At 32.8% G+C, this 11,882-nt stretch overlaps 1 protein-coding gene and 1 non-coding gene across 2 annotated transcripts; both read left to right on the top strand.

The window, feature by feature from the left end:
* The first annotated feature begins 244 nt into the window (after nt 1-244).
* LOC131640063 (large ribosomal subunit protein uL15x-like) lies at nt 245-871 on the top strand. The gene has a single exon (XM_058910473.1). The coding sequence runs from the start codon at nt 300-302 to the stop codon at nt 741-743; it is 444 nt and encodes a 147-aa protein (XP_058766456.1). The 5' UTR covers nt 245-299; the 3' UTR covers nt 744-871.
* A 2,162-nt stretch (nt 872-3,033) lies between these two features.
* Nucleotides 3,034-3,107, top strand: TRNAV-CAC (transfer RNA valine (anticodon CAC)). The gene has a single exon. It is a non-coding gene; the product is annotated as a tRNA-Val (tRNA).
* The last annotated feature ends 8,775 nt before the right edge of the window (nt 3,108-11,882 follow it).

Raw genomic sequence — 11,882 nt, 5'->3', positions numbered from 1 at the left:
TGAATTAAGCACAAAAGCTTAAAACAACAAAGTTAATAAAAAGGAAAAGAAATTTTGATAATTAATAAAATTGATTTATCTGGGTCATTCCAAAATTAAATGCACAAGCTCATTAGAAAAATAGGCCGGTTTATTTACCTGGTCAGTTTTGTTTAATTTTGGGCTAAGCCCATCTCTATAAGAAAAACCAAAAGGCCCGTTTAAAACTTCACTATATAACCTAAAATAGTGAGCCACCAAAATCCAGAACCCTAATTTTCACATAAGCAGAGGAAGCACCGCATCCAGAGAGAAGGAAGATGACGACCAGGTTCAAGAAGAACAGGAAGAAGAGAGGCCACGTCAGTGCCGGTCACGGTCGTATCGGAAAGCACCGAAAACATCCCGGAGGTCGTGGTAACGCTGGAGGCATGCACCACCACCGGATCCTGTTCGACAAGTACCATCCAGGTTACTTTGGTAAGGTCGGTATGCGTTACTTTCACAAGCTTCGTAACAAATTCTATTCCCCCATTGTGAACATCGACAGGCTCGCTTCTTTGATTCCTCAAGAGGTTAAGGATAAGGCGATTAAGGAGAAGAAAGCACCTGTTATTGATGTTACTCAGCATGGGTACTTTAAGCTTTTGGGGAAAGGTGTTTTGCCTCAGAATCAGCCTTTTGTGGTGAAGACTAAACTCATTTCGAAGATTGCTGAGAAGAAGATTAAGGAGGCTGGTGGAGCCGTTGTTCTTACTGCTTAGTTTTTTTAATTTGGTATTGTTTTGGAACAAATTAGGGTTTTTATTGCCCTATTTTAATTTTTGTTGGTTTTGTTGTTGATTTAGAACGTTTTGACATTGAGATCTATGCTATATTTTTTGGGATTTAATTTTGTTGTTTTGATTTGTTATTATTTGCTTTTGATTTTTTATTCGTTTATGATGTTGCTGTTGCTGTTTTGCTGTTGATCGTTGATGTGTTATCAATCAGTTTCATTGCCGTAATTTTCAACATCCTATTTTAACGATGCGAAATTGAATCCTAGGTTATAGAAATGAGATGATGATTTTTTTGTTTGTTATATGCCATGTGAAATCAAATCGTAAATGTTAATTCTGTGTTTTTGGCGCATTTTCTGTGTTGTTAAAGTACTCCAATTAAAACTTAAAAGCTACTGTCCTGTTCCATATTGATGCATTTTCTATGTTGTTAAAGCACTCCAATTTAAACTTAAAAGCTACTGTCCTGTTCCATATTGATGCATTTTCTGTGTTGTTAAAGCACTCCAATTAAAACTTAAAAGCTACTGTCCTGTTCCATATTGATGCAGATTCTCAATGTTAATAGTATTTGTTTGCCCTGCAACGATGTCTCACTATCTAGAGAACATGCATTTTCTACGTGTAAATGACCTTGAGGAACTTGGTTATTTGGGCGGAACCTATTCTTTTAATTGTTTTTGGCTAATGAGTATGTGATGTCGAATGAGAAAATACTATAGTTTGTAAATTTAATTGGATTTTTTTATCCATGGAGCTTGTATTGTTTGATAGCTGACTTTCAGTGAAATCACTCAACTAGCTTCAACGATGAGTTTGCCCATGATCTTGAAATCCTAATGCCATAGTAAGAGGGCTTTTGTTAAGTTTTGATCTTACTGTCTTGTTTAAGTTTGAACTTTACTGATTCTGTCTTGGCTTGTCTTGGCTTGAGTTTGAAGTTTAATTTTCATACTGCAATGAAGCTGCAATCTGTGGCTATAACACTGACATGTTTTTTAAGCATTTTATCATTAAAAGACCAAATAGCTTTGTGTTGAATACTTAAAATTATGGTAGTTTGGCCAGGCAATTTAATTGTTAGTGAGAAAGTTACGATGTTATTATATCATTGGAACTCCACCTTGATCATAGTAAATTTCATAAATATGATATTCTATGACTCAACATGATGGTATGTTGATAAAATAAGTGATTAGACCTATACTTAAAATAACCCAAGGAAGAATCATACTTGATATTATACTCCTAATTGTTAAAAACCATATCATTACCGGACAAGCAAATGCTCTTAACTATCAAGTGACAAAAGTCATTCTTGTTTTTGCTGTGTTAATTCTGGATCGATGTTTAGTTGCGATAATTGTTAGGGTATTAGTGTTTTCAACCGATACCCGAATTGTTAAAACTCTATTATGATGTGAATTTGAACTTTAGGTTACAGCAGTGATCTTTGATGAAATTTTGTTGTCATATGCCATAGGTAATCGTATCGGAAATAGTAATTCCGTTTTTTTAGCACTTTCTGTGTGCCTGTTAAGCACACCAATTAAAACTTAAAAGCTATTGTCCAGTTTCATGTTGATGCAGATTCACTCACCAATTAAAACTTAAAAGCTATTGTCCAGTTCCATGTTGATGCAGATTCTCAATGTTAGTTTTTGTATGCTCTGCATAATATAATACTTAGTTTTTTGGCTGGTTTATTGTATGAGGTGATGTTATTCTCTCTAATTATATGACTTAAAAACATAATGTTTTATTTGTATTAATGGAGATGGAAATAAGAAGATAATTTTGTATAAACGCCTTTTCTCTGAATAAATGACAATGATGAACTTAAACTATATTTGGGCAAGACAAATTCTGTCAAGTGTTTGTGACCATTGAGGATGTAATGCTTTTAACATATTTATGAGAAAATACTATATAGTTTGCAAATTTAATTGGATTTTGTTCTCCACTGCTTAAAGTGGCCAGAGCTTGTATTGTTTTATACCTTAGCTTTGTACTCAACAAGACAAAACCAGCAGCAACCTAAGGCCATCAAATTTTTACAAGTTAGGACCAGGATATCTATGTTAACAAAATAAGTGATCAGATCTATACTTTATCAACCTAACAAAGAAACAAACTTAAAAATATAAATTTCAAAAACCATATCATTGCGCACAAACAGATGTTCCACACTATCAAGTGATCAAACAAAAGCCATTATCTTTTTTGTATGAAAACAAATCAACTACGGAAAAAGCAATTGTCAATCAACAAGGTCTGGGTGGTGTAGTCGGTTATCACGCTAGTCTCACACACTAGAGGTCCCCAGTTTGAACCTGGGCTCAGACATTTCATTTTTATCTCATATCAATGGAGACTTTCTTCTCAATAACAGGCCCTTGAGCCAATACCTCTCAAACAACTTATATCAGTATGTTTGGTCCTTTTATGAGACCTGAATTCTTGAAAGATGAATAACCTTATCCTTGCAACTTTGATAAAGTGGACACTTTTTACAAAACTTCCTAGCTTCCTTCCAACTGATTGTCTTACCAAAAACAGTAAAAAGTATAGGGAGTGAGTGACTTCCTTTTATATTAAGGCAACATATGCATAGTCAGAGTCCACAAACCCTTCCATTTCAGCTCTTTTTGTTTCTTTCTTTTAACTTTGTCATTGATCAAAACTCTCTCAAAAGGTGCTTTGATGCATATGTGAATCCATTTCAAAGCTTGTCAATGAATCCTAACTTGATAGGCCAGTTACCTGCTCATTATGCTCACTACATAAGCTATATTGGTTCTCATGTGCGTCTTTATAAAAATTTGGTAACTGAGCTATCTACTCAACTTTATAAAAAATCTTCTCAACCTCAATCTCATTTCAATTCAATCTTAAGAACTAAGTGTAATTGAATGTTAATGTGACTTGTCCTTTTATGGTACATTTAATAATTTTTTATAATGTATTTTCACACATTTTCGAGGGATTTCTAGTTTTTCAATCACATTTCTTAATTAAAATGGTCTCCTTGATCTCTAAATTCATGTGATGGAACTTCAAACGCTTTGTTGCACTCTTCCCTCTCAACCACGTCAACTATCCAAACATCACGTGAGTAATAAATTTTAGTGTTTCCATTTCAACTATTCCCTTCTAATTATTTTAAACTCCATTCACTTACACACATACGCTTCTTCCTTGAAAGTCAAGAGTAATTCAAACAAAAACACATTTAAAAAATTAGAGACAAAATTATGGGTTTGAAAAAGCGTCTAAATATAAAATTTTCCCTAACATTTTATCTTTATTTTGATTTCAAATTTAAAAAGGGTGATTAAAGAGCCTTCACTTTTGAGATTTCACAAATTTTTAAGTACTCTTGTACATGCTTCTAATTCCACCGTAAATGGTATTTGGAAGTTGAACTAACTCAAAGTTCTAGTGTTACTATTTATGAGGTGAAGCTATCTCATGATATGCTAGTCTCTTTTTATGCGTTCATACTAAGCATGACAAAAAAATCCGCCTTTGGAGAAAAATCGATTTAACCAGAGGTGGGGGCGGGTACGGGTACAGGAAAAACTTAGTTTTTACTACTGAGGCAAGGACGGGGCTGGGGGATACTAGTACCCGCTCCACACTCATTCCCGCCTCGGTCCCGACCTATTAAATTTATTTATTATTTCTATTATTAATATTTTTACTACTCATTTATTTTTTTTAATCTAGATAGCAAATTTATTTGAATTATTATTCATTTTTGGATTAAATATGTATGTGTCTCTATAATTAATTCAAAATTCGATTTTAGTCTCTATGAAAATTTCCTCCAAAGAATGGTTTTCGTAAAGTTTTCCGTTCATAATTTTTGGTTCCTGCCGTCTAATATGTATGTGTCCATGACTTTTTGGGTTAAATATGTCACGTCACTTAAGGTTAACATCATACTTAACTGTAAAAAAACGCATTAGATTGTGGGAGTTAAAACCTCCCTAAATTCTTTCCAATATGGTGAAGTGTTGTTCCCATTCATCAAGACCTCTTAGCCATGTTGGTCTCATTGCCATAATCACCAGATAGACCATGATTACATTCATGCAAATGACGTGTTAATGAATTGGAAATTAATAAAAAAGAAATCATTTATGCAAATGAGGTGTTGAAATAGGTAACCATGAGAATGCTCAACAGTTGTTTGATGAAATACCTGAGAGGAATGTTGCCAAATGAAATGTAATGCCCTCGTGAGTTATGCATTAGTTGATAGAAGGAGCACAAATCAAAACCTTTTAACTAATGGAGCATTGGAATGCAGTTCTTGTCTATGAAGCGATTCGTAGAGACAAAAAGGGGGGTTCTACAATTTCTCAGTTGGTTAAAAAAATTATTATATTTGTCAATCATGAATTCGCTTGTTACTAACTGGACAAATTATTGTTGTGGACTTCTGATTATTCTCTTTTCTTTATCCATTCATTTCAATTTTCTCTTTTCTTATTGCTTATGCAATCATCAATTTCCAAAACCTAAAATTCTATTTTAACTTTACAAGTGCTTTTCTTCAGATCTGTCTCATGCCCACGACGAGGAAGAGGAGTACCCCCAATTCTGTTTTGCAGAATCACATTGATACCAAAAGAACCATCACCTAAACCTTACTTTGCATGGAAAATATCATAGTGAAAGTGATATTTTAAATGTCCCCAATTTTGAAATTGAACCAGAACATGTACAAGAACCACAACCTCAACCACCAACAACACATCAAGATTCATCTAATGAAATTTACTAACAACAAACATGTGCAGAGGAACCTAGAAGTTTCAATTTCTTAAACCCTAGCGAGTGACTAATGCCATTGATTCCTCAGTGGTTACACATATTTGTTATTTGATTGTAGTTGCCCTATTGGTTGTTGCATCTTATCTAGGATTCTCTTTGATTAAGACTGTTATAAGCTTTAAACCACTTTACTTGGTTCTACTAAAAAATTCATCTTTTGTTGTTGCAAAAGTTATATCTGACAAACAGAGAGGCTTTGTTGAAAGGTTAAGGAGAAGACGGAACAATGCCAGCGCCAGCGACCTCTGCTCCACGAACCCAATTTTACCCACACGCTTCCCTTTTCCAAGTTTGATTGATATGTGTGGTAAATATGGGAAGATTGATGATATGCTTAAGGTGCTTGATCCATTGGTAATGCACATTAGGTGAATGGGAATAAAACTTCACCATATTCAAAGGAATTTAGGAAGATTTGGAACCCCCGCAATCGAATGCGTTTTGTTTTTGCAATCAATTATAAGGTTAACTTTAAATGACGCGGCGTACAACAAGGCGTGTCACGTCAACTTTTGTTAGAGAAAGTAAACGACAGGGACCAAAAGTATGAACTAAAAATTCTAGGAGGACCATTATTCGAAGAAAAATTTATAGGAACTAAAATCAAATTATGAGTTATTTATAGGGACGAAAAACATATTTAACTCTTATTTTTTAAAAATATATATTAAATAAAAATGACCAAGTATTATCATTATTTATTATTAAAATGATAATATATTTTTGTTTAATTATTGATTTTTGTTGCTAGAGAAAAATATGCATTTTAAAAAAGTATATAATTTCCGTGGGTCGGGTGGGGCAGAAATGAGGAAACCTGTTCCCAATTGGGGCGGGGTGAGTGGTCATTTGTTTTTCCCGACTAGGGACACACCTGGATCAGGGAAGCGAGGGTGGAGTTGATAATATTTAAACCCATCTCGTCCATCCCGTTGTCATGCCTAATTGACACATAAATTTATCGAAGAAGAAAAATTAGAATGGACTACAATTAAACAAAGAGGATAATTCTTACTCTTGGGGCGAGACTCATGTAGCTTTCATACCATCTTTGAGTTTTCCTCATTTCTAAATTCTAATGTTGTTGAGGCTTTCTTTAATAATATAAAATGAATTTTAATTTTTTTAAAAAATTAGATTTGAGATGATTGTGTAAGAAAGTGGTGATGAAAATGAAGAAGGAGAAAAGAAAAGAAGATGAAGAAATATAATTTTTCTACATATCAATGCTTATTGTTAAATTGTATAGACCTCAAATATTCAAGGGTGAGATAATTTTTAAAGAAAGTAATGAAGTTATGATAAATACTCAACAAAATAAATAATATTGATAAATTTAAACATTTCAAGTTAATAAAACCTATTAACATATAAAGTTAGGTAACGAAAATAAATACAACTATAAGAGAATTTTTTTTTGACAACTAAGATTAAAGTAGTATATTTACACTGTAAAATAGTTTTACACTTTTATTTAATAGAGATTCATCATTCAACTATATTACACAATTAATTTAAAAATATTAGTATGACTTGATGATAATTGGTTGACGGTGTAAAATTATTTTACAATGTCAATACATATTTTTTTCTCTAAGAATCAAATATAAAATAAAGAATTTTACTAAACAAACTATGAGTTCAAAAAAATGCATCAAATTGACCATTTTTTTTATTTTTTTATAAAAAATTCAATGATATGAATATCAAGACTTAACACACATTCTTGAATCACAAAAACGTATTCCATATTTGTATTATAAATACACAAATTTCTAAGTTTTGTCATTCCGTTATAGTTTATCTTTCAACCAATCTCTATCATATATCTGTCGTAGTTCAACTTGAATTTGGTTTTTCGTTGTTTAATTAAGTGTATTTTACGGTTTATTTTTTTGTATTTTATCTTTTAATTTTGGTATTCTTAATTATTTAAACTTTATTTTAATTATTATATTCTGTTATTTTATTTTTGGTTTGAACTAGTTTAACTTATTTTATTGTAATTATTAAATTTGTTCAAATTATTCTTAAATGAAGGTTGAAATGAGATGTACAACTGTGTTGTGTTATTATATGTACAATCGATATTGTTGTATTAAATTTGTAATTGATTTTTGAAATATCTATTTTATTAAGTTATGAATATATCATAACGTGTGACACATCTATTAAAAATTAGTTTCATATTTTTAATTTATTTAATAAACGATTTGACTATATGTTTAATCGATTGAACTAATTAAATCTTAAATTGAAAGATTTGCCGACTTGATCTCTGATCTAATTTTTAAAACATTGATTCAAACATCAAAATGAGTGTTTATCCTTTGATTTGCGTAGGTTAGTCTTCTATCATAAAGAAAAAGTGTCGTCACCATAATATGATAGGAATGAATCTGACCTAGAATAGCATGATGATGCATTAAGATGTCTGTGGCATTTCCCTTGAGGTAATAAAATACAAATGAAAGCTAGGTCACCTGGTCTTACTCACTTAGCTTGACTATGTTAATGTTTAGTTGTGGGATCATAGTTAAAAATTAATTTTAAATATTAATTTTAAAAAATTTATTTCATTTAAAAGTGAGTTAGAGAACTCATTTAATAAATTTAAATTTTGTTTAGGAATTTAAATAAGGGGGGATAGAACTTTAAAAAAGAAAGAAGGTAATATAATAAAAAAATTGAGCAATTTGGATGTAGATGCTTTTTGAAATTTATTATTATTTATAAATAAAATCTATTAATTTTGAAAACTAAAATATTGTATTAAAAGAGGAATTTGAAGAATTTTAGATGATTTAGATTAATTCTTTGAATATAATTTATATTATTATAATATTTTAAAATTAAAATATATGAGTGATAAATATTTATTTATCGTTCTATAAAAATATTTATAAAATATTTAAATTTATTTATTTTTTCTCCGTTGCCTATAAATTCGATTCATGACTGAGCACAATTAGAAATATTTGTTCCATGAACAATTATACATGGGACAAACCAAGATTAGTTTAAAAGAATTGGCAAGTGTAAAATGAAAATTCACCAAATCAATAGATGACTATCTGAATAGATTCCGTTTACTCAAAGCAAGATGTTTTACGCAGGTTCCAGAATATGAATTGGTCGAAATGGTTGCAGGTGATTTGGATTATTCTATTAGAAAAAAACTAGACACCCAACACTTGGGAGATATGGTCCAATAAGCCAATAGGGTTCGACAAATAGAGTGTCTAAAAATAGAGAAGGCTAGAGCAAGTAAGAATAATAGAAAAGAAAGAATAGCCTACGTCGAATACGATGAAGACAAACATGGATGCTATGAAGAGCCTTTCGATTTAGAACAAGGGTGAAATAGATCTTGCAGAACTTAAGCAAGGGCCCCCATACTTGTGTAAGGGCTTAGCGCCTTCAAATGATAAAAATCTAGTCGAACTTGATAAGGGAGATAAATTCCCTAAGAAAACCTATACTTTCGACGTCACAAAACAAAACTTTTGATTTATTAATTAAAGATGGTCAAATGATAGTACCTCCAAGTGCTAAAATACCCCCTTTGGAACAAAGGAAAAAATGGGTTTTTGTAAATATCATAATTTTTTGGGTCATAAAACATCTCAATGTTTTCTTTTCAGGGATCTTGTTCAAAAGGCGATTACTGAGGGAAGGTTGAAGTTTGGGGACAAATCCAAGACCCAAATGAAGATTGTGAAGGATAGAAAAACACTTAGAAAGGGGGGGTTTGAATAAGTGTAGTTTCAAAAACTTGTAAGATAAAAATAATTTGCACAAGTATTTTTATCCTGGTTCGTTGTTAACTAAACTACTCCAGTCCACCCCCACGGAGTGATTTACCTCACCTGAGGATTTAATCCACTAATCGCAACAGATTACAATGGTTTTCCACTTAGACAACTTCTAAGTCTTCTAGAGTCTTCTGATCACAACCTGATCACTCTAGGAACAAATGCTTAGACACAAGCTAAGTCTTTCTTAGAGTATCCTGACCCCCACGTGATCACTCTAATTACAACTGCTTAGACACAAGCTAAGACTTCCTAGAGTATCCTGATCAACACTTGATCACTCTAGTTACTTACAAATTAATGTAATCAATTCTATGAGTATTACAATTGCTTCTTAAAAGCGATAATCACAAACTGTGATATTTCTCTTACAGATTTAAGCTTAGACTCACTAAAGTATTACAACAGTAATGTAGTGAGGTTGAAGATGAAGTTTCTGAGCTTTGATTTGAACAGCGTTTCAGCAAGTTTTCAGAATGAGTTTGTTCAGAATTCGTTCAGGATTCGTAACCTTGCTTCTCATCAGAACTTCATATTTATAGGCGTTTTGAGAAGATGACCGTTGGGAGCATTTAATGCTTTGCGTATTCCGTACAGCATTGCATTTCATGTTTCACTGTTTTGTCAACTACCTCGAGCCTTGCTTTTGCTGTGACTACTGACAATGCCTTTAATAGCTTCTAACGTTCCTTTTGTCAGTCAGCGTAGCCTGCCATCTAGTACTTGATTCTGATTTGTTCTTTGTAAATACTACGTTGAAAATCATCAGAGTACAAACAGCTTGGTGCAGAGCATCTTCTGATCTTCTGATCTTGATATGCTTCTGAGCGTGATTCCATGACTTCAGTGCTTCTGCTTCTGAACTCAAGTTCTTCTGATGCTTCTAATAGACCATGTTCTGATTCTGCTTGACCATCTTCTGATGTCTTGCCAGACCATGTGCTGAAGTTGCATACTGAACCTTCTGAGTCAAAGCTTCTTAGCGCTGATTTGTGCATACTCTTTATATATTTCTTGAAAAGGAAATTGCATAGGATTAGAGTACCACATTATCTTGAGCAAAATTCATATACATTGTTATCATCAAAACTAAGATTATTGATCAGAACAATTCTTGTTCTAACAATCTCCCCCTTTTTGATGATGACAAAAAACATATATAAATGATATGAATTTGCAATCAGAATAACAGACGGCAAAAGACAATTACACAGTTATAGCATAAGCATATAAACATAATGTGAATGTGTCTCCCCCTGAGATTAACAATCTCCCCCTGAGATGAATAATCTCCCCTGAAATTAATACTAGAAGAATTTTATACATAAAAGACTTCCCTGAGTATTTCAGTAGAGACGTTCACATATGCTTGAACTTCAGAACATTCACTGCTTCTGAACTTCAGAACATTCTGCTTCCATAGGACAGCTTCAGAACTTGAATTTCTTTAGATCCTCAGAACATTCACGGCTTCTGATTCCTGCTTCCATCGGACAGCTTCAGAACTTGAATTTCTTTGATCCTCAGAACATTCACAGCTTCTGATTCTTGCTTCCAGCGGACAGCTTCAGAGCTTGAACTTCTTCTTACATCACTTCATGCTAGATTGTATCAGAACATTTTTGAATGTACCAGAGCATCATCAGAGCATCTCTACATCCTGAAATGTTACAGAACAAAACTAAACGACAAAAGTCAGCATGAATGAATCAGAACATAAAATATGTTTCAGAACACATAATATGTATCAGAGCCATATAAGCCATATAGAATGTATCAGAACATATTCTATCATCAGAATATCTGAACATTCTTCCTTCTTGCTTCTGATTCTGAAGCTTCATAGCACTCAGCTTGCTTCAAGAATCCAAGAACTTGATTCATCTTGTTGTTTATTGATCTTGAATCTTCAATTCCTGCAACAACACAACTTAGAAACATATGAAGCTTGCAGCTTCTGTTAGTAATGTGGGGGCTTTTTTCCTGGCAACTGCTAATATAAATCAAATCATTTATCACTATTTCTCCACCTTTTTGTCATAACATCAAAAAGAATGTAAAAGATTCAGATGTAAGCATTCGACAAAGGAAAGAAAACAAATAATCATTGATAAAAAGCAGAAGTACAAGAGTTATGCAGAACGCAGATGCAACGAACAAACAGAAAACAACTAAGACACAAAGACTAAGACCCTAGCATTGACAAAATCTTGGCTAGTGTCTCATGAATCCCATTGTTGCTCTCAGTCTGCCTTGTCATGAAGGCTCTGAACTTTGCATTGGTCTCATCTTGCCTATCCATACGTGAAGCCAGGTCATTTTGATTCTTCTGCATGGCCTCCAAAGTCCGCACCAGATAGGAGAGTTCACCAGAAGAAGAAACTTCCAGACTTCTGTTGACTGGCATAGCATTCTCCACTGCTGCTTCCATGGTAGTCTCTTCAGGGAGATCATCAGAATGTAC

Source organism: Vicia villosa, unplaced genomic scaffold (genome assembly GCF_029867415.1).
Source record: "Vicia villosa cultivar HV-30 ecotype Madison, WI unplaced genomic scaffold, Vvil1.0 ctg.002927F_1_1, whole genome shotgun sequence".
Taxonomy (NCBI): Eukaryota; Viridiplantae; Streptophyta; class Magnoliopsida; order Fabales; family Fabaceae; genus Vicia; species Vicia villosa.
The sequence above is the reverse complement of the archived record's forward strand: the minus strand, read 5'-3'. Positions and strand labels throughout refer to the sequence as shown.